Source organism: Plasmodium knowlesi (genome assembly GCF_000006355.2).
Source record: "Plasmodium knowlesi strain H genome assembly, chromosome: 9".
NCBI lineage: Eukaryota > Apicomplexa > Aconoidasida > Haemosporida > Plasmodiidae > Plasmodium > Plasmodium knowlesi.
This window is the reverse complement of record NC_011910.2, coordinates 129,640-156,099: the sequence shown is the minus strand read 5'-3', so window position 1 is coordinate 156,099 and position 26,460 is coordinate 129,640. Positions and strand designations below refer to the sequence as shown.

Sequence of the window (26,460 nt, the reverse complement as noted above, 5' to 3'; positions counted from 1 at the left end):
GAAATGGAGAGACGAGAAGATGATGAAGTCCAAAGTGGTCAAGTGCGACTTGTGTTGTTTCTCCAAAGATGGATTATTCTTACTATATGCAATTGCAAATAAAATAATTCTGATAGAATCTGTGTCGCTTGATTTAACTCGGGTTTATGTGAACAGCTACAAAATAGACTCCATTGACTTTTCAGAGGATCACATTCATTTCTTGGCGTTAGCAAAGGAGGAGGGATGCGTTTGCGTCTACTCCCTGTATAGTAGTCACATCGTTAGTATAATATATGACGCTTTCCAGTCCTATGTCTGTTCCTTTTTCCTGGGCCGAAGGACAAACATATTAATTCATAAGTACGAGCGGGTGAGGAGATATAATAAGGCGATAACCCACAGTGCATTTGTCGACCTATCTTTAAATGCGCATTTCTGTGAGTTGATAATTCAGCCATAGCGTGCCCTTCGTTTGGGAGAGCTTTATATGTATGTGGTGCCCTGTATGAGTTCCCCATTTTTTTCCTTATCTCTCCCCTCAGAAATGCATAAGCATCTACGATGTAAACAACGTGAACGACGTGGATCACTCCCTAGTCACCATCCAACATGTGAAGTCGGAGGGGGAAAAAAACTATTGTGTCAGTGCAGAATATGATATCCTTGGTTGTCTAACTGAATCGAACAAGGAGAATAAAATAACGCTGCTCTGTTTGCAGAGTTATAAAGTAAAACAGGAAATAATTTGCAGGAACTTCAATCCCAGTGAGATATTTTTCTCTTCATTGAATGATATCATAGCTTACAGTAATAAATACAAATCGGTGCATGTGTACAAGTCGAGTGGGGAGCTACTCTATGTTTATAATTTCGGCGCGAACTTAGCATGTAAGGAACAGAGTCAGTGGTAAATTATTTCCTGACAAATTGTGATGGGTGGTGGAATGCACACTGGAAGCGTTATACACATTTGTGTAGGACATAAAACCAAATTGTTACTACCAACACAGGTGTAAATATCGCGTCTAACAGTAAGGAGCGGAATATCCTCTCACTAGGAATGGAAGATGGAGTTGTAAGGGATGATGCATGCAGCTAGAGGAACACAACTCTGGATGATCCAGGTGGAGCGGAAGTATTCCCAAGCTCTGTGCACCCACGGGGGATGATATTCACATCTCATGCGCGATATGCACACATCGTCTGTGGGCTCCTCACGCAGGTTACAATTCTACACCTGGAAAACTTGAAAGAAATAAAAAAAATAGTTTTAAGCGAGACCGTGATAATGAACGAGCAAATGGTACATCTGATGGAATGCACATTTACGTGGAACCTTTAGAATGAGCCCGTGGATAAACTTTTTTTTCTACCAATACATTCCTCATCACATTACAGAAAATATATAAAGAAAACACCTCCACCAGGATTTTCCTAAACGGGGTTCTATCGCCTGAGTCGGTTTACATGTTGCGTGTAGAATTAGAGCATTCAGAAGATGAGGGGAGGGGTTCAAATAAGTACATGCACAGTTTTAACTACTGGTGTTGCTATCAACATAAGATAAACCTTCTTATAGGGGGATAAAAAAATCACCTCATCTTATGTGCAACATGCGGGTAGAATGGCCCACACAGTTGTAATGATCTTTGCGTGTTGGTGTCCACAAGGATGAGCCCCTTCCTTTCCAAACACGAATGTCCATAATCACATGTGTACTCCCTTTGCTAATTGGAAATTTATACAGAACGATCCCAGAAAAGGAGAGAAAGGCAAATTTTTCCTTTTACAGCAACGGTAAGAGGGTATTAAATGAGAAGAAATATATTAATAGGCACTATTTGCCCTCTAACTTTTTTTTTTTTCACTTATTTTTTCCCTTTTGCATGTTTGTACTATCTGCTTAATATACGCATGGACATGCATCCCCTTTATAACAGTCTCGGAAGGAGTTAAGGAAGGCGAATACAAACTGCTGAAGTGTGAGAAGGTGCCCCTCTGTGAAGTGCTTTTTTTTTTTTTTTTTCTTTCTTTTTACTCTACGCGTCAATGTTGTCATGTTGTATGTACTTTTGACACATTATTAATTACCACACAATTTTTGCTAATGGAAGTTCCAACGAATCGAAATTCTCACCACTATATGGAATCATCTTGTCTCTACTTTACAGGAAAAAGGAACTGATTCTGTTCGAAAGGGGATAACGGATATATTCTCTCCAGTGGGCATCACCTTTTTATCATTCAGTTTGTGTGGGACCTTCCTGTCGATCATAAGTGGTATGTCCACATGTGTCATTCAAAAAAGTGATGGGCCCTGAAGAGGATGGTGATAGCCCTGTGTGATGAGAGTATGCCTTCCATTGGGATATATTCCTCCTCTTGGAACAGTGCCCCTTTGTGGTTACGCATCCCCAATGTCCAGTGAGAGAAATAAATAATATCACCTCCACGGGGTTACTACCCCCAATCGGATGCAACTTCTCCATAGAGAGCCATAACAACACAGTCCGGATTTATACAGCGGAGAATTACACTTGTGTAGCCATACTACAACAGAAAAAAAGAATAACCTATTTACGATGGGATCATGCTCTGTACAAGGCAAGGTAAAAAAAAAAGATAGTGTTTCTTTTTTTTTTTTTTTGTAGTTGTTCTGGTTTACCCCACTTTTTTTGATGAAATTAAGTCGATAGATTTCTTCTAAAATTGCCTACCCATAAAGATATTCGTTAACCCACGCAGGTTGCTCATTTGTACGAATTCATCGCACTTGTTTGTGTGGCTTCCGAACGAGTGCTCCATACTGGAAATGCCTTGCGGTAGGTGGAGGAGGGTAACCTTCCGCGAAGAGAATACCGAACACCGCGTAATGATTACCCGTGGCACTTCTCCCTGAAGTTCGTCCCATGTGTAACTTTGACATATTCTTTCTAATCAAGGCGACGCCCTACTCACCCCTCTTTAGGGTTCACGTGCAAGGAGGCGGAATGGAACTGCCACGGAACGGCCCTACTGGCAAAGAGTGAGGTACTTCTTCACCTGGTTGCATATGTGTAGGGGTAGAGAGTGCATGTGCATATAAACCCACAGAAGGTGAAGGTAATTCGTAACTACATTTTTCCACATGACATTTTTTGTGAATATCTTAACTAACGAATCGTTTTCGTCCGTACAGAAAGGCCTAGTCATATTTCACGCGAAGCATATTGCCCATTCGCGATGACTTCAAATCTCAGAGAGGAGAGGGAGGAAAGGGCCACCCTTCTCATGGCTAAGTATCTCAATTTTGAGGTTAAAGACTTCCCCATACATCTGCATTCGGAGCATTCTTATTTGAGCATATATAACGTGTATAAGTAAGGGTTGTATAAAAGTGTAACGGAAGATTTAGAACGCAGCTGGAAAAGATTACCTTGGATGATTCATTTGGGAAAGAGAACCAACAAAAATATTTTATCCCTTCGAAAGAATGCCGGAGGGGAATATTTTCCACTTACTTCGAGGCTCCCCCCTCGGTCTTCTATCGGTTCGAATGTGAAAAGTTGCACACAAATGAACATCTCCACTGGTTGCGTCGCTATGCAATAATTGTGCTTCAACCGGTGCTCTATTTTTCCGAATGTAACAAACGGAGCGATGCCATGAGGGTATTTAAAAACGCTTCCACGCATATAAATTTTTCCTTATGAAAAAAAAAGGAAGGAGTTAACAAGGGAATGGCTTCTAGTGAAGCCTTCGTAAAGTTGTCTATTTGAATTTAACTAAACTTAAAAAAAAAAAAAAAAAAAAAACATGAAAAAAAGTACACAAAATATGTGTACGGCACTATGTACGGGGTGGAAATCCTTAGCACACTGCGGTACTTTACCAGATACACACAAATGCACGACGAGTACACATGCATACACTTTCCCGCTGATCATTTTAAGGCGCATGTTATGAAAAGCATTGGTCCTGGGACTACAATGCATTCATATCAATTGCCAAAATTTGTCAGTCGAAAGAAATACCGGGTATGCCCCGTGTGACTCTTCCGGATAGCCCGACGCTCATGAGAAGGTAGTGCATGTACAGCTGCACACATGCGAGCATGCACGAGTGCAGAAAAGTACACACACCACATTCACACAGCTTCATACATCATTCCTCCTACTGTTCATTATAGCATTCGTCTTAATTTGGTGAGAGAAGTTCGTATGCATACCTGCATGGGCTGCCATGCAAAAACACACAAAAGTCGTGCAAACAGTCTCCATGTTAAGGGTTGGCATAGCCATTTTGACCATATATATGCAATTCAGCTTTTCATTCTTTCTTCTTCTACCATATGAATGGAATAACTTGATGGACAAATCAGACGGCAGTAGAGGGAGCTACTCGGTGAACGAACGAGATTTTTCCACTCCAATCGTACCGAAACATCCATAACTGCAACTTCTTTCTGCTTTGTCTTTTTCTTCTCTGTAATTATCCTTCTTTTCATATATATATATATATATGTTCCTTTCAGTTAGCTATTTTTTTTTTTTTTTTTTTTTTTTTAAAGGGTGTAAAATGGCACCTTTTTTTTTTTTTTTCAGTTTCACTTTTTTTTTTAAACATTTTTATATATCATATTAAAAATTTCCAATTGATGCATATTTACACTTTATTTTTATATGTTTTTTTTTATTTTCCATTTTGGGCAATGGGCCTCTGTGTGGTACTAAAATTACTTGGAGGTAAATTTCGTAACGGCCTTGGTTCCTTCCGAAACTGCGTGCTTGGCCAATTCTCCTGGCAATACCAATCTGATGGCAGTTTGAATTTCACGTGATGACAAGGTGTCCCTTTTGGTGTATTTACACAATCTGGAGGCTTCAGTTGCAATTTTCTCAAAAGTATCAACAAGGAAGGAGTTCATGATGTTCATGGATTTCCTCGAAATACCAGTGTCTGGGTGAACTTGTTTCAAAACTTTAAAAATGTAAAGTCCATAGCTGTCATATTTTGACTTTTTTCTCTTCTTCTTTCCGTCAGGACCAGTGGCGGCCTTTTTCGCTTTCGCTGGCTTTTTGGATACCATTTTGTGTGATATATAAAAATGTAAAGGAAAAAAAAAAAAAAAAAAACTGTTACTTTGGTGGGGAAAAAAAAAAAGGGAAAATGCGTATAAAAATTGAATAAAGAAATGTGCTGAATTTTATGAAAAATAATTTAGGAATTTATAAAAATCTTAAAATATATTTTTAATATATTATTTTTTTTTTTTTAAATATTATTTTTAAATATTGCAAAAAAGAAAAATAAAATAAATTAAAAATAAAATAAAAATAAAACGAATGACCATTTTGAAAAATAAAAAAAAAAAAATAAAAGTACACGCGAGTGCATGTGTACAAGTCAATCAGGCAGTAATTTTTTTTATATATATATAACGAACATATGGTTTTTTTTTTTTTTTTTTTTTTTTTTAACGATACTTTTTATATGCACATGCAGGGAGGGACAAAAATCGTCTCCGCGTTTCGCTATTTTTTTATATATGCGCACACACAAAAGAAGAAGAGGAAGGGGTGGGGAAAAAAAGAAGGCGCTCGTTTCCTATGGGTTAAAAGAGTTTGTATATCGCGCAATCGTTTGTATCGCCCAGCAGCTTTTTATCGCCTGACCGGTTCATATTTTTTTTTAGCATTCCAAAAAATCGCCCCTTGCTGGGAAATTGATTCGTAATATGCGCAATACACACACGGGTGTATGTACATACATATATGCACCTTCCCCACTGCGATTCGCCGCTTTGATCAAAAAGGCGAAATGATACTATAGCAGGAGCTGGAAAGGATGTATAATTTCCCGTGTGCATGTAACTGTGCGCACCAGGGGGAGCACAATTGGGCCGCTTGTGCAGCGCATGTACGTGCATATATATATATATATATATGTATGAACATTACGTATATGCTTAAATGATGGGGCGATTTTTATAAATCTGCGCTTACGTATGCACATGAGGAATTTGGTTGCCAGTGAATCTTTAGTTCAAAGCAGCTATCTTTTTCCCCCCTGCCTTCAGGGTCGATCACAATTTTACTACGAAGTTCGCTCTGACTTGAAGGTGAAGGAAACTCTTACTTATGTACTCCATAGTGCGCGTGTGTGCTTTTAAAAAGAAGAGTTTTGCCCGTTCGTTATATTCAGTTTGGTACCTTTCGGCCCGCTTGTTCGATTTTGTTCCATTCGATTTACATCCAACGCGACGTGTACCCTTTACCAAACAGTTGGAAAGAAAAAGCATCCTTTTTAAAAAAAATTGCAAATTTGTACTTATTTACGATGATGAGCATTACAGTTTTGCTACTCGACGCTGTTTTGAAGCGTCTGAGCGGAAAATCACGTTGAGGAAAATAAATGGAACCAAGTAAACTCCAACAACTTGGAATTGTAATCCACCATTTTGAGGCAAATTTTACCTTTGTGCAAAACGGAAAATGATTTTTTCAGGAACTTCTGATGCAAATCCTTTTTGGAAGTACTTTGAAGCGCTCACACTTTATATCCTTGCGCAAAGATCGCGCGTAATTGCGCAGTTGCATATCGTTAAGGGGGTACTGCATCAATGGACGGTTGTTCAATTGTACATTCGTTTGCCTTTCTGTTTCCGTTCCATTACTAAGTATAGTTATAAATGTGTAAGACTGTTTTTCCGCCTTCCAAGTGATGATACCATTTTATTCGGTAGGAAACAGAGGGAAAGATAAAACCATGTAAGCACAAAAAACAATGAGGGCATATATTCGGCAAAAAATAAAAACACACCTATGTAGGAGAAAATAGCATTAAGTTTGTATTTGCCTCGGGGAAGACAAACCTACAAAGGCTTTGGAATATGTCATAGCTCACATTGGCTACATCTCAATGGATGGTGGTGCACATTTGCGTGTGAAAGGGGGATATTTCGAATTTTGTCTGTTCAACATTTATTCGCGGTCTGTGTGATAAAACTGGAAGTTTGTGACGCACGCGGGTTAATATGGTAAAATGTGGCAATGCACATGAGGGTCAGACCAACATAAAAGTAAGCTTGAGGTGTTAAAACACACCACATAGGATATGAACATGCAAAGTGATGGAACCCCTACCATCCCGAAATGATCTGTTTAAAATTGTGAACTCAAACCATCCATAGGCCAAGATGATATAAGCCGACGCAAAGAAGGCAAAGTGTATGATACTAAAATGTGCACACCTTGGGGTTAACCTGCATTTGCCACCTCTTCAAATTTAGGTAGATTTTAAGGTGGTGCTCCCCTCCCCAAGAATCAATACACCAATTGTGGCGTGATAATTTCGTATCACAATTCAAATGGAATTAGAACAGTTCCCGATTTATCTTCTCTTTTCATCTTTTTTTCATATGGGTCAAATTGGCTCATTCAGCCCACGGAGGAGAAGGGGAAATTTTTGTGTGCTCCCTGAACCGCAGGGTAAAAATGGGGCAATAGGACGACGGACAATTGGGGAAAAGGAATTTACCTTTCGCAAGCGTGCGGGTAATGAGGATAAATGTCACGAAAGGGGAGAACTACAGAGTTATTTTGGCGTGTGCACGAAATGACGAACATGAAAAAGATTCCTTTGCTGAGATGTACGTTAAAATCGCTTTTTAATTTTGAATGACTTTCCCTTGCTGGGGCACTAGGCGCACGACGAGTACCCCTTTGACACTTTTGGCGCTAACAATTTTTGTATGAAAGAATGCACTTACACGTATGGCAGTTTGTGTTTACTCATCGCGCAATTTATTTTCGTGAACTGGAACTGCGAGGGTATGACATGGCTTGAAGCGAGAAGCACGTACTATTATATGCGTACGTGGGTAAATGTTTATAATATGTACATGACGCGAACCGCCGTGCGCTCCATGTCCAAATAGTGGCGCGGGTGACATTGTCCACTAGGTATGCAAACATAAATATAAATGTATATATGTATGTATATATATATATATATTTATATATATGTATACATATATATATATTTACTCTGAGCATATGTCATGCGCCCTGGCATAAATTGGGAGCCACTGTAAGGATTTTTGTTCGCCCCGTACACATGGGATGGCAGGGGGGTGCGCATAAAACAAATGCATATATATGTACAAGGGTGTTTTTATATATACGAATAGGAATACGCGTATGTGTGGGCGCTACTGGCTGCGAATGCATTTACTTATATATTCTTTCCTGGCGCAGTTGGCGCACGGGGACAATTATGCAAAATGTACGGCTCACCGCCCCGCACAATGCATTTATATATAAAGGAGAAATAAAAATAAAAATGTACACATGTATGTATATGTATATATATATATATATATATATATTTATATATACGACGTGTGAACGCCAAATGTGCGAACACGACAGTACGTACATTTATATATGAGCAGCGCAGCCGTTTCGACTCAAAAACGATTTAAAAAAAAAAAAAGGAATACAAAGAGCTATGGTGGCGCGGGCCCAGAGCAAACTCTGCACATAACGCGCAACAAGCTGAAAAAATATATGCACATAAAAAAAAAAAAAAAAAAAAAAAAAAAATCAAAACGTGACACGTAACACACAGCGCAACGATACCGGTAACGAAAAAAAAAAAAAAAGAAAATCTCAAAACTTGTGCGCCGGGTGACGACCAAATTTACGAGCCGAATAATGAGCCAATTTTCACGCGCCGAGCAATGCCCAAATTTATAATTAATAAAAATCAAAAATCTCAAAATTTAAAAAACGAAATGCGCACGCCGAAAATGAAAATTTAAAATAATTAAAAAAAAAAAATTATGAACTGTTCATATATTTTTTTTTTTTTTTTTTAAAATAAATCTCGAAAAAACTAAAAAAAAAAAAAATATATATTCCATATATAAATTAAATATAAATCATATCATACATTTTTTTTTTTTTTCACATTCACCAAATTAACCAAATTTTTAGTTTTTTTTTTTTTTTTTCCTTTTTTTCAACTTCCCCTTTTTTTTTATATAAAATAATTTAAGCGAAAATGTCAGGACGAGGAAAGGGAGGCAAAGGATTGGGAAAGGGAGGAGCCAAGAGGCACAGAAAGATTTTAAGAGATAACATTCAAGGTATCACCAAACCAGCCATCAGACGTTTGGCCAGAAGAGGTGGTGTAAAGCGTATCTCCGGTTTGATATACGAAGAAATCAGAGGAGTGTTAAAAGTCTTCCTAGAAAATGTAATTAAAGATTCCATCATGTACACTGAACACGCAAAGAGAAAGACTGTCACTGCTATGGACATTGTGTACTCGTTGAAAAGACAAGGAAGAACCTTATATGGTTTTGGTGGTTAAATGTGACAGTTTGGAAGCTGGAACTGAAGAGGAAAAGTCCCATTTTAGCACAATCTCCCAGGAAAAAGAGACCCAAGGAAGGAAGAAGAAAAAAAGGTTTATTTTTTTTGCCTTATTTTATTTATACAACTTTGCAATCACATTGTGTTAAAAATGGTATTACCAGTTTTCGTCCATTTTGAGGAACGGGCATTGGGAACCATTCAACAAACACACACGGGTTGTAATGTAAAATAAATAAATATGTGCATAAAAAAAAAAAAAAATAAATAAAACGAAAAAAAAAATGGTATCGTAAATACCTTAAAAAAAAATAAAATAACAGAACCAAGGATATCAAAGTTGTGAGGCTGCCTCAATATGCCCATAACTTTTTTATCATGTCATCTGATATTTTTCTTACATGATACACATCGAAGTTTACAATAAAGCGAATGCATCTTAAGGGAAAAAAAAAAAAAAAGGGAAAGCAAAACAATATAAAAGAAGAAAAAAAGAAAGAACACAAATGTAGTTTTTTTTTTTTTTTTCTTTTAATTTTTTGCTTTTTTTTTTCATACGACTATTATGTATGGAATCTGTCTTTATATAATAGTATGAATTTTTTTTTTTTTTTTTTAGGCTTCACTAGAAGCCATTCATCATTGTTTTTAGATGAGTTAACAAAATAATTAGACCTGTTTGCATTTGTACACACACATGTGCAAAGTATAACTATATGATGTTATTTCCATTTTGTCATGGAAATGAAAAATGAATACATGTTTGTTTGCATGTAACATTAGAAATTTTTTTTTTTTTTCTACCAAAAAGGTGGAAAGATATCTAACTTTAAAAATAGTGCAGCTTAAATTTAAAATAAAAAAATTGTTTGAAAAAGTTAAGTTCAAGTTCTTCGTGAGGATTACACTTTGTAAGTGGACAACATAGTTGAGGAGCATCATGGGGGTGTCTCCCATTGTGTACGCCAATATCAGTGGGTGTTTTCCTTTTGGTGGGCTGTATAGAGTTTGTTTATTGGGGGAAGGTGATGTTGTGATTTCATGTTTGAACTTCTTTCCCCATCTTCAATAATTACAACAATTGGGAGGTGTTTCCGTCGAATGTTTTCTGTTACCCATTTTTCCTTTTTAAGAAGGTTTACGAGATGATGTGCTAGGGGGCGTCATCCTGCAAATAAACCCTTTTTGTTGTAGACTTGGCAAAGTCGACCATGAATATTTCCACTCGTTTGCGCAACGCAAATAAGAATTATTTTTTGAAGGAACCATGGTCATTTATACCCTGACAGGAAAGATCCCCTTCAATCCGGAATGACACAAAATGTTTTCACTTGTCACACAGTGGGCTTTTTACATGAAGCCCTTTTTTCCTTTGACCCATTTAGTGAGATGATCGCAGGAATACATTACCAATTCGATCCTCATTGTCTACTTAAATTTTTATGACAATAGAGGAATTATCATGTGAATTACAGGAAAAATATATCTTGCCATTATGTTTGTTCTTTTTCGCAGGATGAGGGGAACTGAGGACACACGCACAATGTGGGGTAGGATATCTCCCATTTGTAAATTCCCCTCCCCCCCCCCAATATGGGGGATGATAATCTAACTATGTTGAATTTTTTCCACGCGGTAGGGATCCCTACGATTGGGGGAGGGGGAACCACACCCAATTATGTACCCCTGCACCCAAGGCATACCTGTGTAACCTTGATAGTGAGGATGCTTGTAGCTCCCATTTGAAAAAAATCCTGCATGGTGAGATATGTACAAAGTAGGAGAAAGTAAAAAACATAAAAAGAAAAAGAAGGAGGAAAAAAAAAAAAAAAAAAAAAAAAATTGTCACTCTCGAAACAATCCTAAACGATTATGTACAAGCAGTATATCAAATTTGGTTACTCTCCTGTAAATGGAAAGAGGGTAAAGGAAATATAAAAGGATCTTGCATAGAATGAGTCAAAGAGAAGTTGATATGTGAAGGTGAAAGGGCATGAGGTTTTCATGGTGTGGGGTCAAAATCACACAGATGGAAAAACAGCCCTCTGGTAGAAATCAAACGGGGTAGGGAAGTTCAGATAAAAAAGGAAAAAGTGCGTAGGGCTGAGGGGGGAAAGGAAGCAAGCGAGCGAGGGCGTACCTTCCCATGTACGTATGTACCTGTGTGTGTGTTCTATCAACACAAGTGGTGGTACTAAAGTATTGAGGATGGAGGGGGAAAGAAGAACCATTTGGAGGAGGCGCTCCGGTGTGGACATTTTCACATGTAAGGTGTAGCTCTGTTTGATTTACCCAACACACACGCGTAGACACAACGTCGGGGAAATGACACAAAGATTAAGTAGCCATGTGGCCGAAAAATTGATGTTAACTTGTTGAGAATGTAAAAGAACCCATTATGAGGGTGGCGTGCACTTGACATGCAAATTTAATCACACAAATATAGTGAGGTGGGAGGAGGCAAAGTTATCTACTTGCCTAGCCATGTATACACATCTATGTAGTGTGGATAGGTAACAATAAATGGGACAAAAAGTGTAAGCGTGAGACGGAGGCACAATTAAAGCAGGGTCGACATGCAACTGGAGTGGACCCTTAAAGACAAAAAAGGGAAAATAGGAAAAATGAAAGAATATGTAAAATAAAAAAAAAACAAAAATGGGCAATTCGCTTCCTACTGGGTTTTGCGGGAAAAACGTTTGAGGCACCCAACAAAAAATAAAATAAAAAAATTAATTCAAAAAATGAATTAAAAAAAATAAAATAAAATAAAGTAGAATAAATGACCTAGGGCAACATTCCTGACACCCAGTTGACAATCATTTCTCAAAAAAGGGGAGAAAAATAAATGTGCATGAATGTTTCTCTTAGTGGTTAAGTATCGGAGGACGGAAACATAGAGGAAAGCACATCCTGGAAAGCGCACACAAAACGAAGCGGTTCACTAGGGGAGGGTGTCTTTCCACTGCTTGATAACACACCCGTGTTTGTTTCAGCCCTCGCTCCGACGGGTAGTCATCTCTTTCCATAAATATGACATATGGTTTGATTCGGTTTCGTTTAGCTTGGTTTCGTTTCGTTTAGTATATCCACTCCATGGTACCACTTCCCCGTACCCGAGAGACAAATGCATGATAAAAGCTCCACACCCCTTCCTACAAGAGATTTGTAATAAAAAAAAACGGGGGAAGGATCCCTCCCTAAAAGACAATCCACAATTCGTTAGTCATTCCAATTGTTGTTTCGAATCGATTCTACTTTAGAACCACCAAACTGTGAAGTAGCATAAAAATGGTTTTCTGTGTGTGGATAAAAGGTTACTATGATTAACCAATTTAAAGTGGTCTTAAAAGTTGCAGTTAATTTTCTCTGAATATGGGGGAAACCATTTCTATGTTATTTTTGTAGGTTCTGCGGAGGTCGACATATATCGGTGGTATGTTAAGATTTTGTGCTAACATACTCCTGGTGGTTATTCTTGATAAATTGCCGTTATCCGCGTCCTGCTGATTTTGCATGCCATCTATGTGTTCCTCCTGGAGAGTGAGCTGTTGGATCTGTGATTCATTCAAACTGTTGGGTGTCTCGTACAGGTTAGTCACTTGACAAGGGTCATATGCATTGAGTGCCTCATTCGCATAACACATGTTGGAGTGCCTGTCGGTGCTGATCATGTGAACGATATCCTCACTATCGTTTGTTAAGTGTCCCTTATCATTTAACACAATACTGTTCCGTAGCTCATTGGAATGATGGTAAACAAGGGGAATAATTGAAGGAGGAAGTGGCTGTGGAAGGAGGATTACATTAGGCCCCCCTCCTTTATGTGAAACGGAGAAGTGGTTATTTGATAGGTGAACATGTCTATGTGGAGAAAAACCATATGCACCCTTATAGTCATGATCAATCTGAATCGTCTTCATAGGATCATTCTGTGGGATTATGCACATGGAGGGGGAGGCAAATATTTCCGACAAATTTTTCGTTCGTATGTATTCCACATTTTTCTCTTTCATAGTGGTGGTGTGTTCTTTTCGCTTGAATAATCTGTTTATCTCGTCTTTTGTTCGATCCACTGGTTCGTCATTCCGTATGTAGTACATTGGAAAAGAATTTTCAACGGCAGGGAGTTGATCCAATGTCTTCCCTGCCATGGTGAATTTCCTTTTTTTCTTTTCGACTAAATGTTCGAAGAGGTCTACAAAGTTGTTGCATTCTGGAGTGAGCTCCTCGTCTGGGTGGACGGAAATGGAGTCAAGGCTACCTGTTAGGGGGTGCTTATCATCACGATTGCGCAAAGCTCTTTGAGTGAGAATATATCGGTGAGGGCTAGCATATTGTGCATTTTCACTCTCCGGGGGAATCGCACCATCAATGATTTTCCCCTTGAGGTTTGTGAAAAATTTTCCCGTTTTTTTGCGGAAAGAGCGTCTCCTTTGTGCACTGTTCGTTTTTTCATTATCCTCCATATGGTCATCCTCATCAACATCGTTTAGTTCATCCTTCAGTTCATCTTTCATTTCGTCGCCCTCTCTGCTTGTCATTTTCTCTGTGTGTAGAACGGATGTCATTTCCTCACCTGCGTGTAAACTCCCAGCATCAGCGCCATTGTACCCCCCGCTAAATTGGTGGGATATACTTGGGGAGTGTTTACTGTCTCTGTGATGGTAGTAATTCATGGGATATTTTTTCTCCTCAAAATTGTTTTGCGCAGGGTACACCGTGGCAATGATCTTCTCGTCACACACAGGTAGTGTGTCGCCGCTGAGGTTACCCCCACGCAGATATGGGAGTCTCTCTATGGAGGTGGACAATCCTGAATGGGGAAAAATGTCATTACCGAGAGCGTAATAATTTTTTACCCCTTGATTGATGAGGTAGTAATATTTTTGCTCACTGGAGAGGGACAGAAATGGGTGTAAATCTTCCTTCTGGTACATTTGTTGGTGTATGTGGTAAGGGAGGATAACATGGGAGTTCCTATCTTCATAGCGAGGTCTCTTACTATTCACGTAGGTTGCGCTATGAAGAAGGTTCTGGTTGAGGTGAGAAGGTGATAGGTACTCTTTACCAGATGGACATAAGGTGATGTTTCTTGCAAGCATATTGAAATATCTTAACCAAGGATGATGTGATGCGATCACAGAATTTGGCATGCGATCAGCGGGATCGAACTGTAAGAGTTTCTCACATAAGTCCCTTGCCAAGGGGTATCTATTAAAAGAGAGGAGGCTAAAATTAATTCCTTTTTTTTCCTTCTTCAAAATAATGTCCTTGGTATTTTTGTAGTTCACCATTAGGCACATGGGCAAGGGGGTGATGCCCGTCATGAGAATGTAGAAAATAATTCCTATGGACCACATGTCTGATAAAATTGAATAATTATATCCTTTAATTATTTCAGGGGCTATGTATCCGTAAGTGCCTACAAGCTTCATGTGCTTCTTCCTTAGGGACGATTTGGTTCCTGTTTCTTGGCGTCCAGAATGATGGCATAAGTTAGATGTACCGCTTCTCTGATGTTGTGTGTTCCTTCCACTTGTGCTTCTCTCACTAAAAGGCTTGGACAATTTCTTTCGAATTTCCTCAGGGAAATTCCCTTTTTTCTGTTCCATTTTTTTTACTTCTCTATGTTTGCACAACTTGGGGCAATCGCTCTCCATTCCATTTGCACAGGAGGATGGAGAAACGCTGTTAGTTATATTGGTAGTTCCTGGAGAGCAGTACAAAGGAGCTAGATGATCTGAGTCGAGGGGATAAAGAAATTGGCAAGTATCAAAATCTATTAGGACTAACTCATAATTATATTGATATGTTTTATCCTTCCTCTTTTTATTTCTGAACATAAGATTCTCAGGTTTTATATCCCTATGGATAATGTTATGGTGGTGGAGGTAGTTGATGGCTTGAAATATTTGGCTAATTATATACTTACAGACACTTTCTTTCACCTGCTTTTTATAAACCAAAAAATTGAAAAGTTCCTTCCCATGTAGCTTCTCCATAATCATATAGAAATTTTTTTCATCGTCGTATATGTCATATATCTTCATGAGATTTTTGTGTTCCCTTAGAGACATGATGTGCTCAATCATGCACTCCCATGTTTCTCCAAATGCAGTGATAACTTTTTTTTTATTTACGATTTTCATTATTTTGTGTGTGTTGTCTTTTTTATCTACTATGTTCAGGAGGACCGCTCTATCGAAGGGGAGATCCATTTCTCGGAGGCACTGCTTGGTGTGTTGCACGAACATTTTGTATAGGTTGCTTTGGTGATCGTTTGGCGTAGACCCCTCTTCACTGTTCACCGTGGGGCTATCCTCCAAGTGGTCTACACTTTCGCATCCCCTTTCCATGTTGTCCAAACTTTTGCTTCTCTTTTTCCTTTTCACCTTTCTCCTCGTCCGTTCTTCCTCCTTGATTTCTCCCCCTCTACGATCACTATTCTGTTCTATCTGAATCACCTTCATACCTACTTCGGATTCATCTTGTCCGACTTCCCCCTCCTTAATCGCCTGTAAGGAATCCCCGTTTTCAGTTTTCTTCCTCTTTTCCTCATCCTGTTTTGACAACAAGTTTGAAAAAATATTCTCGTGGTGCTTTATGAGAAATTCTTCGCATATGGGAAGGAAGTTCTTTATAACGAAGAGGTCTTCTATCTTCCTATTTTTCAACTTGATGATTTTTTTTCTGTGTCGGGGTTCGTCCGCAGAAGCACAGTTCCGATTAGTACAAACCCTGGCATTTGAATAGGCACTCACGTTGGCGCTCCCAAAATTGGGTTCTTCTAGGTCAAGAATTTTCCGCTTTTTTCTCTTTTCCTGGATTTTATGGACGGCTCCGTTGCTCTCCATTATGGGTTCAGCAGGTTGGGCGAAGGAAATGTATAATTATGCACACATACATATACATATGTACGTAGATGCGTCCACCAAAAGAAAGGATGCTCTCAATCCTGCCAGTATGTGTGTGTGTGTGTATGTACCTCGAAGCGACTACCACTCTTCTAATCCAAGGAAAAATATCTTCCCTTCACTTAGCACGTACAAAAGTATAGGGGTTGTTCAGTCTTGCAGAAGGATTGGACGCTGATAAAATGCAACACGCAGAAGATCCCCCTCTGTTTTTACAAAATGACGGATCGGTTCTATCTACCCTTATTTTATAGAAAAATTATTTTTCACGTGACTTTTTTTAAATTTGTATGTAGCGTGTAGAGGAACAAAGGTATACCCATGTACATACATGCATATATCTACACACACGCACAAAAAAAAAAAAAAAAAAAAAAGGGAAAGCGTCGTCTGGGGGAGGGAGATAGAATGGCAGTGGTTCTCTCACATAATTTTGTGCGCCAATTTTTGAGGGTAATAAAATAAGTGTGAAGGAATATACACAATGTAGAATGTACACAGCAAGGAACGGAAAATTAGAGTTTTCTTTTTCTTTTCCATTTTTTGCTTTCCTCTTTCGAGTAATCCACAGCCTTGTGTGACAAAAATGGTTTATTGATGAATGGATTATAAAAATAAAATTATCTGGAAGGAAGACAAAAAAAAAAAAAAAAAAAAAAAAAAAAAAAAGGGGGGTGGAAAATTATTTAATTAAAAGCGGTGCTGCTACTGCTTCTGGCGCGCTCATGTCACTGCCTCTTCTTGGTACGCCAACTTTTGCGCACCAAATAGGAATTGGAAACGGGGCTCACTATGTTTCTACATGAAAGGAATCAATTCGCGTAAGTACGTACTTGGTCGGAATGTAAAAATTGTGTGTACACAGGTCGAGATGCGTAGGCGTACAGTCGGTGCGCTAGGACTGCTAAGTTTTCTTGCGAACGTTTGTAAGAAGTGTATTCTCTTAAATCCTCTCTTATGTTGAGGTAAAAAGAAGGAGGAAAAAAAAAAAAAAAAAAATTGCCACACAAAATAATAATTATTCATACAAATATATATATATATATATCACTTAAAGCATGTCTGATTTGGGGTACACCAAATGGAGGGTACGGGACATACATGGGGACCTACCCCTGCAGTTGACTCTTCAAATATATAAGCATAAAATGGGAAGAACAAACGAAGTACACGGTTATGCAAAATTGCGCGGGGAATGGAGAGACAAAGCACGGTATAGACACGTTAATGGGTTCAGCGTTTATATACCCTGCATCCCTAGCGCGCCATTAATGCGACCTTGGCTATGCTGTACGCGTGTATGTACCCATGCATGCAAGTTTCCCCGTGCCGGGGAAGTAATGACGCGTGAGCTACTGTACTCCTTATTCATCGAAAGAGACAGTGATATGTATACAAAAATAGTAAAAAAAAAAATTAATCCATATATTTATTCAGTTAAGCAAATTTTTTTTTTTTTTTTTTTTTTTTTTTTCAGCTACTTGGAAGAATATTCTATGAAAAGAAGGAGTTCACTAGGTTAAACTAAAATTAGCATTTAGCATAAAACGGAAGGAGGAGAAATTAAAAAAGAAAAAAAAAAAAATTGCCACTATCGATGAAGTAAAATATGGGTCACACTAACATGTAGGCCACGTGCAGGCACTACGAGTGTGTTTCTATATGCCTATACATCTGCCCATACGAATGTACGTACAAGCGCACAACCATGGGGGCATACATAACTACGATGAGGCATAAGCGGCGCAGAGTAGCCACTCACTCTATTTGCTGGACTGAAATGTACACTGTGATGGTATAAAGAGAGGAGAAAAAGGAAAGGATGCTAAATGATGCTCGTGAACAGCGATAATTTTGAAAGAGTACATACAGTCGTAATAAGACAGTGAATAAGGGAGGAAAATGTGGGGATAAGATAAAATAGGGAAAATGAAAGAGAAGGGAAATTTATGAAATTAAAAAAAAAAAAAATTAACGCATAAAAATTGAAGTGGTTAGTCGTCTGTGGGTAGAGGCGTCTCTTTGAAAAGGGGTCGCAGTCGAAAATGGGTGCACAAAATGAAGTCGCAAAATGGATGGCAAAAACAACAAATCAGAAATTGCAAAGTGGCCAATCACGCAACACCACCAACTGGCCTATAAATATCAAATGTTTTTTCTTTTTTGCAGACATGCATATGTAAAGAGAAAGTGACCCCCGAAAACGAGAAAAAAAAAATTACGATAACATCTGTGCCACTCCGTGCCACGCTGCCCTATCACGCACTATAAATGTGGACGGAAGGTACTTTACTTTTTAAAAAAAAAACAACTGCGTCTTTGTAAAAGCGTCTGTGGTGAACGTGTGAAGTGGCGAAAAGCCAAATGGTCATCAAATTAAGCAGATCGGTTGGGGGAAAAATGAAAACGGGGGTGTTGTAAGGAGTGGAATTCCTGCAGGAGGAGGCAAAACAGAAATTTCTCCGCGGCGAAAAAAAAAAAAAAAAAAAAAAAAAAAAAAATATATGTTTATTCCATATGCAAATGGCAACAGGTGATATATAAAAACATGAATGCCGGAGCTTTTCAAATGCGCATAATTTTGCAGATAACGTTATTCACATGTTATGCGCACATTCAAATGGTGAATTGTGTAAACAGGTGTGAGGACATAAAAAATGCACGTGACTTCTGCGAAGGGAAAACACATGCACGTTGTGTAGCGTGAAAGGAAAAATAGGCGCAAAAATGGAGCATGAATGGAACATGAATGATGCATAAATTGCTTGCGCATATTTTCGCACACTTGGAATGTCTACTTCGTGCCGCAGATGCAGGTGCGCGTAAATACATACACGGCGTGGTATTTCCAGATGGGAAAAAGGAAAAAAATAAAATGATGAAAATTGGAAAAACGTTGTGGATACACAGTAATCTCCGTGGACACTCGGTTTGGCCATTCGAAAATATAACATTCACACTCCGTACAGACAACTGTCTTCTAAAAAAAAAATAGACAGGCAAATGTGAAGGTGTTGCTCGCACATTCACCTTTTTTTTTTTTTTTTTTTTACATTTTAAAATTATTTCACCAAATTTATCGTGTCAAAATTGCCGCTTCACAGTCGCTGCGAATTTCACCCTGGTGGTGTTCATGTTAATCAGCACGTGATGGTCTGCCCTCTGTGTTTCACTTTTTTTTTTTTAATTTGCATTACGTGCATGAAGTAGCGCAAAATATGCGTCCAACAGGGAAAAGTGAACAAACGCAAAAAAGAGCAACCCATGCAACGGTCACATTAAATATGTGTCTTAGATGAAAGAGGGGGGGTGGGGATGCAAAGAGTATAATTCCCACGCGCACATACAAAATAAAATGGTGTCCCTCCTATCCTATCAGACATTGGAGAGGCTGAACGAAAGCGAATATAAAAAAAATTAACGAACAGTTAACCTTGAAATGGATAAATAGAGCAAGGGCAATATGTAGTAGGAGGAGAGTTAAAGCTGTTCGGAAGCATAACAGGTGGCTTCTTCATATGCAAGAAGTGCAAATATGAGTTCAAATTTTTAAAGAAAAAAGAAAAATGAAAGGATACAGCGATGCGTGTACATTCAAATGAACAAGCGTTTAAGGCGTCATTCCTCTGAAGAAAGTTTTGGATAGTGGGAACACACGCAGGTGCACATGTTGGTATGAACAAAAAGTTGTTCACCCAAGTGTATGTATACTCGTAAAAATGTTAAAATGCTGTCCTACGAGGTAGATGAGCGAGGAATGGGAGATGGAACAATAGGCAAAAATTAAAAAGAGGGAAATAAATTCAACACATGTAATTGCAAAACGAGCGGTAAGAATTTTTTTCTTTTAAAGCAATCCCATTTGTACTGTACGCATTCTTCAACGTGTTTAGTGGGAATAATTAAAAGCTGCGTCGTTAAAAAAAAAAGAAAAGCTAATGTAGAGGGACAGAATTGATGAACGTCTACTCTGCTGAACGTGCAAAAGGGGGGTAACCTTGTTCGCGCATTAAAATTGCTACGATGTTATGCAACAGGGGTGTAAAAAATGGTGTAGATGATATTATGCCTTTTTAGGAACTTCACGTTGCAATAGTTTGCCACATATGAAGAAAATGCGATATAAACGTTACAGCAACGATTAGACTGTCTATTAAAAGTAATCCGCTTGCTGTGTTTAAAAAAAAAGGCATACAAGTGAGTGATCAGCTATTCTGCCGTTATTCCGTTGCTATAATAAAGTGGAATAAAACATCAGGCCTCTTTTTCCACGCAATTTCTTTTTATAGAAAAAATGGGCCTGGATTGCTTTTTTGCTTAAAGCTCGGTTTCGAATTGCAAAAATGCCGTTTTGCCGTGCTTATAATGAAAACATAATGTGTAATTACAACGAAAAGGAAAAAAAAAAAAAAAAAAAAAAATGAACAAAATGAACAAAATGAACAGAATGAACAGAATGAACAACCATTTCAGGTAAAGGGAGGGGAACAAATGGGAAATTTGCAAACATAGTAAGTGTAGCATGTAGATACCCCGCAGTTAGACATTCGTATCACTTGCACATTCCCTAGTTGTATAAATTTTGGCTAAACCCCTTTTCCAAGGAAGTGAAAATAAAATCAATGCGTAGCAATATTATGGGCGTTTTTTTTTTTTTTTTTTTTTTTTATTAATGTGCAAAAAAGAAATATCCCCTTGCGTATAGACAGATATTAAAATGGTTAACGGACCAACAAATTAGTTTCTTTCTTTTTGAAAAAGCTCAAGTGAAAATTGCGGATGTAGAAATAAAGAAAGACATGCATAAAGAGAAATGTTTAACTTTAATTTGACATTAAGAGGGAACAATTTTTTCTTTTACACATTTGGAATGGAAGAAGAAAAATATATATATATCAACGGTTGAGTAAAAGCACTAATCATCCCGAGAAGCGACATGGGGCTGATTTTTCCCCTTTTGCTATGTTACCAAGAGGAAAAGCGAGTTTTACGTTTTATTCAGAATTTTTCATCACAGATAATTTTTATTTCGTTCACGATTTCGTTATTCTAATTCTGGACGTGTTATTCTACTTGTTTGTTTTTTAAAAAATTGTCATTTGTTGAGCAGCTAACAAGTGGTGAAAAGGAAGGAGTCAACTATCCCCACCTCTTCATTGCAGGAATGTCATCCGAAAAGAAGATTCACCGCAAGGAGTTAGAACAACTGTACCGTTTAAAGTTAAGTTATTTTAAGAATATCCTAAAGATTAAATAATATTACATGGTTTTGGTGAGTCTTTCTTTATCTTAATTGGGTCTGTTTTTTTTTTCCCTTCTTTTTAATTTAGGAGGAACAACTTTCTGCAACATGGAGTAGACGTGTTGTTTGTCTTGTGTGTGCACGAATGTGCTTACAACGTATTGCCTTTATATATATATATATATTTTTTATTTCCATTCGTTCTGACAATGTTAGAAAGTGGTGGTACTATTCCTTGTAAAGGTTTTTATTTTGGAAGCACATGTTCTGGTGTGTGTTAACATTAAGGCCTTTTCTTTCGCGCGCCTAGTGTGAAAGAGCAAAGGCTCGAAATGTTCCTCTTTTTATGAAAATTCCATCGATATTGTCATAAAAAAATATATATATATTTCCTTCCTTTTTCGCTTTATGTGAAAGTAGTAATTGGGAAGAAGAGGAGAGAAAAAATAGGGGGAGTGTGCTCTAATGGACTTTGCCCTTCGTTGCCCATCACGTATTTATCACTCTACAAGAAGGAAAGGAACACATTCATCGAGCGTATTATTTGGCTGTTTGGCTCCTCGTCTCCATCGCTACCTTTTTACAAAAATGCGTTAAAAGGGTGATAAATAGGAAAGTTGAAAATAGCTTAATGGGAGTCAAAAAAAAAAAAAAAAAAGAAAGGAGAGAAAGGCACAAACTAGCACCCAAAGCCAACAACGCAGAGTAGCAAAGAAAGAAAAAACTAAACACTTGTAAAAAAAAAAAAAAATAATAATAATAATAAATAAATAATAAGCTTAATGAGGATTAACGTGATAATTCAAAAAACGATGCCATATTTGAATGGACATTAAACTACATGAACAGAAATTATGACAATATGTAAAGCTTAACTGGGAGGATAAATTTTACACACTCTTATTTTTAAACAAATGCAAACGTGTGATTGGGGTGGAGAATTTAAAAAAAAAAAAAATTGCAAAAAGAGGCTGCACATTTGACCAGGTTGGAAAGAAAAAGGAAAAAGAAAGACATGGGGTTTGGAATATTCCTTGTATAACACTTGGCATGTGTACATACATGCAGGGGAGCGTGTCTGTTTTTTTTTTTTTTTTCTTGTCCTATTTTTGTTTTTCTTTTTTTTCTTCTTTTTCTCCTTCTACCTTTTTCAAGTTCCATGTTAAGAGGTGGGAGGACACCCATCCCCCCCCACACACTCACATGGTTTCTTTGACCGGCACGAGCCACAACAGGGGGGCATATATTATCAAAGATATCAAATAAAAAAAGGCTGCACGGAGGGGAAAGAACAACAATGTTGAGATGAGAACTGCAATAAGGTGGAACTATTTAGAAGTGGGAACACAGGAGCACGTTCACACAACAATGTTCCCTTTTCGAAGGGGAGGGAGGGGCAAAACATGATTACTTACTTGTTATTTTAAACGTGTTCCTGTATGACGACATGTCGGAGAGCCATCCGCCTGGGAAGAAAAAAAGTAGAGTTGGTTAAGCGGTTGGCCGGTTGATCGGTTAAGCGGTCCAAGGTAGGATTGAGTAATCGGGAAAAAATAAATGAAACTAATAAAAAAGAGAGCTGCATGTTCTGATTAAGCCCCTCCTGGGGTTCTTACCAAAGTACGCGCTGATGGACCACACGGCGTAGTACAAGCTTTGCACACCCATCCAGCGACCTGCGAGTTTCAAAGAAGGGGTGAAACATGTTATGTAGGTGCGCATGCATGTGAAACTTTATTACCCATGTGTAGTGTGTACAAGTCGGTTTCGTTCCCCTAGATATGGACTGATTTGCTCCCAAACGCATACCTGTGTATCGGTTCGTGTCGATGAAGTCATAGAGAATACTTTTATCTATCGAGTTGGTGCAATTTTGAAAGACACTCCTACGGAAGGGAGATAAGTGAATTAAAAAAAAAAAAAAAAAAAAAAAAAAAGTCGTTTGTGTGCAAAAGGTTAGAGATTAGGAAAATTCGCATAGATACCACATGGTAAACTTTTGTTTAAGTAGTGGATACCTAAAAACGTGAACCTTCAAAACATCCTGGTAATTGTGTATGTATAGAAGTGAACAGAGAAGCCTACAGGGGGAAATGGGTAACCACATAGAGGATGAGTTACGAATATACATTTGGGTGAATGCATTATATATGTGTGAAGTCGGTGCGGCTCAGAGGAGGAGCAGAAATGAGGTGGACTGCTTATTAGTGCCATTTTTAAAATTATTACAAAAAGCCAATGGTGGTGAAGAAGAGAGAAACCTGTGCCCGGCCGAGCGACTTGGACAGCTTTTGCGAAACTGCGGGAAAAAAAAAAAAAAAAAAAAAAAAAAAAAAAAAATATATATAAATGAATACAAAAGTATATATGCACAAATTTGTGTAAATGTATGGCCATGCTTTAGAGGATGGATAACATGCCCCCACGATGGTGTTTCTCATCTCCATGAGTGTCCTTTAAAAAATATTACTGTAGGTGAAAAAGGAGAGGAGAACTGGAATAACAATGTTGAGGACACACATCAGCATGGGTGACACTTTATATTCGGACTTGAGAAACAGGGAAAAGTATTTGAACGTCATTCCTGCGGGAACATGTAAAATGAGGGAGCAGAGTGATATTGTTTGCGTGAACGGGTTTTACCTAGGAAGATCACGTGAAGATCCTCGTAATTAGTTATGTATGTTTCCACCGGGGCGTAAGAACCTTCAGCCCCTTATCGTGGACAAGAAGGCCTACCTGCCCCAGCTAGGGTAATAATGTGAGAAACGAAAACAATGTAAGGTATATGATTTGTGGAGAGACAGAAAATCGTTTTCTTATCGTTTTTTTTTGATATCAGTTCCATCTCCTCAGGATTTTTAACCATGTCGACAGAATTGTTTTGCCACAAGAAACTTATGAATGTCTGTGGGAGAATTGTTAATATAGAAAACTGGAATATGACAAAAATATTTTTTATGTTCCACTTATCATTATACACGTAGAATAGGATGAGACAAAAAAAAGGCCCTAGCATGGTGGCTACTGTGCTTATGAGTTTCTGGTATGTAAAGATGATGCTCTTCTTGCCTGTGGGTGGGTGTAAATGCGTATGTTTATATAGGAATGTGTACATACCATGTTGTAGATATGCATGTGTGTATAGGTATGGTGCATGCGGACGGGTGTGTACGTACGAGTGTATATGTACGAGTGTATATGTACGAGTGTATATGTACGACTGTATATGTACGAGTGTATATGTACGAGTATGCAGTCGAAGCGCGCGCGCTCCTTAGGCGGAGGGACTCACCCCGGTCTATGCTCTCTATGAAGATCGACTCGGTAATCACGTGCGAACACTCGTGCAGCATCTTCGTTATAGCAGTGACGAATATGATGAGGCCCAGACTGCTCGTGCGTATGAACATGTAGTGGATGATATTGACCAGGAGGTAGGAGACAGATATGGCTTGCAACATTTTCTTCCTGTCCTTCTTATGCTTGTCACAGTAGTACCCCACCAAGGGGGTTATTACTAAACATACTGAAGAATTAATAATGGACAACAAACCGATAACTTTGTTTTTTCTAAACTTCATATAAATGTAGTGGTCATGGAGAAACGTATTTCTCATGGAGTAGTTTATCCTATCAAAGAAATGATGGATGAACATAAGAATTATATTTATGTGCCATCTTCTTTTCCCTTTCCATTTTTTCATTTTTTCTTCATCATTTAGTTGAGCGATATATGTGTGCGCTTTGTGTCAGTTGGTTGGTTGTGTGTTGCTTTTGCCTGGTGGAGCGAGTTCTGATGGTGTGCGCTATTGTATTGACGGAAGTATTATTCAACGTAGTGAAGATACTGAGCTTTGATCTCTTTTCTCCGGAGGATATGCTTAAATGCCAGATTATTTTAACGGGCGATAACTTACGTAAACACAGACGCAGGTGATCATCACGTTTTTAACTGTGTAGTTTTGCAGGTAGAAGATGCGCACATGGATTAGCTGTACGGGGTGATTGACCTGGCGCACGCAAAGATGGACATGCTATTCTGCTTAGCCGATCTGCAAGGGAAAAGGGCATAAAGAAGGGCGGTTAATACATATACCGGGAAAAGGGGTGCAAAAGGTGAGCAAAGAAAACAGGGACACACCCCAAGTGGACCCTTCCCCTCGTTTGCATCTTCACTTGTAGCACTCTTTGTGTACATTGACAGATAAGCAAAAAAAAATATATTCTGTGAAGGTAATTTCTTGGTGTAACCTCTTCGTATAAACAGGAATTATCCAAACGGGTAACTTACCATCTTCCTTCCATATAATAGGCATCTAATAGAAGAGTAAGCTATTTTGCTTGTTGGCCATTTAGAAGCATGTAATCATAACGTCCACAGGGGGAAAATATATATATATACGGAGTTGCTATACTTGTACGTTTGATCACGCATAATTGTACATGTTCTATCTTGCGAGCGAACCTCCTGGCGGTGAAGGTATAGGTGGGTGATGATTATAAGATGATGCAGGGGAGGCAGAAATTTTGAGGCTTAAAAAGCGTGTATTCTATATATTTAAAAGGGAAAAAAAAAAAAAAAAAAAAAAAAAAAAATCCAATTGGGGATAGATAGCCATAAGAAGGAAAAAAACGTAACAACAGTTTTAGCTTTAGTAAAAGTTTCAGGTGTTAAAAAAAAATTGCCTCTGCGAGCCCGCGGACGGTGGGACCGAAGCGAGAGGCCCTGTTATGAAGGAAAAGGGGCCGAGGAAGGGGCGTAAGAACGCGAAAAAAAAAAAAATTTCGGGGAATTAACGAGGAGGTATGTTGCGCAGGGCGAACGGGTGGGCATCGATACTTTACTGTTTCAACATACGTGAAGGGATGTTCAGACGGGTTGGCAATTACATAGAGAGCATTACATAAAGAATACTTTTTTTTTTTTTTTTCACCCCACATTTTTTAAAGGCTCACT

At 38.3% G+C, this 26,460-nt stretch overlaps 5 protein-coding genes across 5 annotated transcripts; 2 read left to right on the top strand and 3 right to left on the bottom strand.

Moving 5' to 3' along the window:
- Window positions 1-19: 19 nt before the first annotated feature.
- On the top strand, window positions 20-3,208 carry PKNH_0902800 (WD repeat-containing protein WRAP73, putative; the record flags this gene model as incomplete). The annotated part of the gene is made up of 12 exons (XM_002259016.2): window positions 20-352; window positions 525-870; window positions 993-1,057; window positions 1,205-1,285; window positions 1,381-1,439; window positions 1,730-1,779; window positions 1,923-1,972; window positions 2,154-2,262; window positions 2,474-2,591; window positions 2,728-2,804; window positions 2,951-3,012; window positions 3,161-3,208. The coding sequence occupies 12 exons, from the start codon at window positions 20-22 to the stop codon at window positions 3,206-3,208; spliced, it is 1,398 nt and encodes a 465-aa protein (XP_002259052.2).
- Window positions 3,209-4,696: 1,488 nt separating this feature from the next.
- PKNH_0902700 (histone H2B, putative) lies at window positions 4,697-5,050 on the bottom strand (the record flags this gene model as incomplete). Its single annotated transcript, XM_002259015.1, has 1 exon — window positions 4,697-5,050. The coding sequence occupies one exon, from the start codon at window positions 5,048-5,050 to the stop codon at window positions 4,697-4,699; it is 354 nt and encodes a 117-aa protein (XP_002259051.1).
- Window positions 5,051-9,027: 3,977 nt separating this feature from the next.
- On the top strand, window positions 9,028-9,339 carry PKNH_0902600 (histon H4, putative; the record flags this gene model as incomplete). Its single annotated transcript, XM_002259014.1, has 1 exon — window positions 9,028-9,339. One exon carries the CDS (start codon window positions 9,028-9,030, stop codon window positions 9,337-9,339), a length of 312 nt encoding a protein of 103 aa, XP_002259050.1.
- Window positions 9,340-12,700: 3,361 nt separating this feature from the next.
- PKNH_0902500 (calcium/calmodulin-dependent protein kinase, putative) lies at window positions 12,701-16,198 on the bottom strand (the record flags this gene model as incomplete). Its single annotated transcript, XM_002259013.1, has 1 exon — window positions 12,701-16,198. The coding sequence occupies one exon, from the start codon at window positions 16,196-16,198 to the stop codon at window positions 12,701-12,703; it is 3,498 nt and encodes a 1,165-aa protein (XP_002259049.1).
- A 6,501-nt stretch (window positions 16,199-22,699) lies between these two features.
- On the bottom strand, window positions 22,700-25,207 carry PKNH_0902400 (metabolite/drug transporter, putative; the record flags this gene model as incomplete). Its single annotated transcript, XM_002259012.1, has 9 exons — window positions 22,700-22,773; window positions 22,916-22,966; window positions 23,117-23,176; window positions 23,310-23,386; window positions 23,519-23,581; window positions 23,730-23,799; window positions 23,971-24,084; window positions 24,240-24,572; window positions 24,796-25,207. 9 exons carry the CDS (start codon window positions 25,205-25,207, stop codon window positions 22,700-22,702), a joined length of 1,254 nt encoding a protein of 417 aa, XP_002259048.1.
- Between the last annotated feature and the right edge of the window lie 1,253 nt (window positions 25,208-26,460).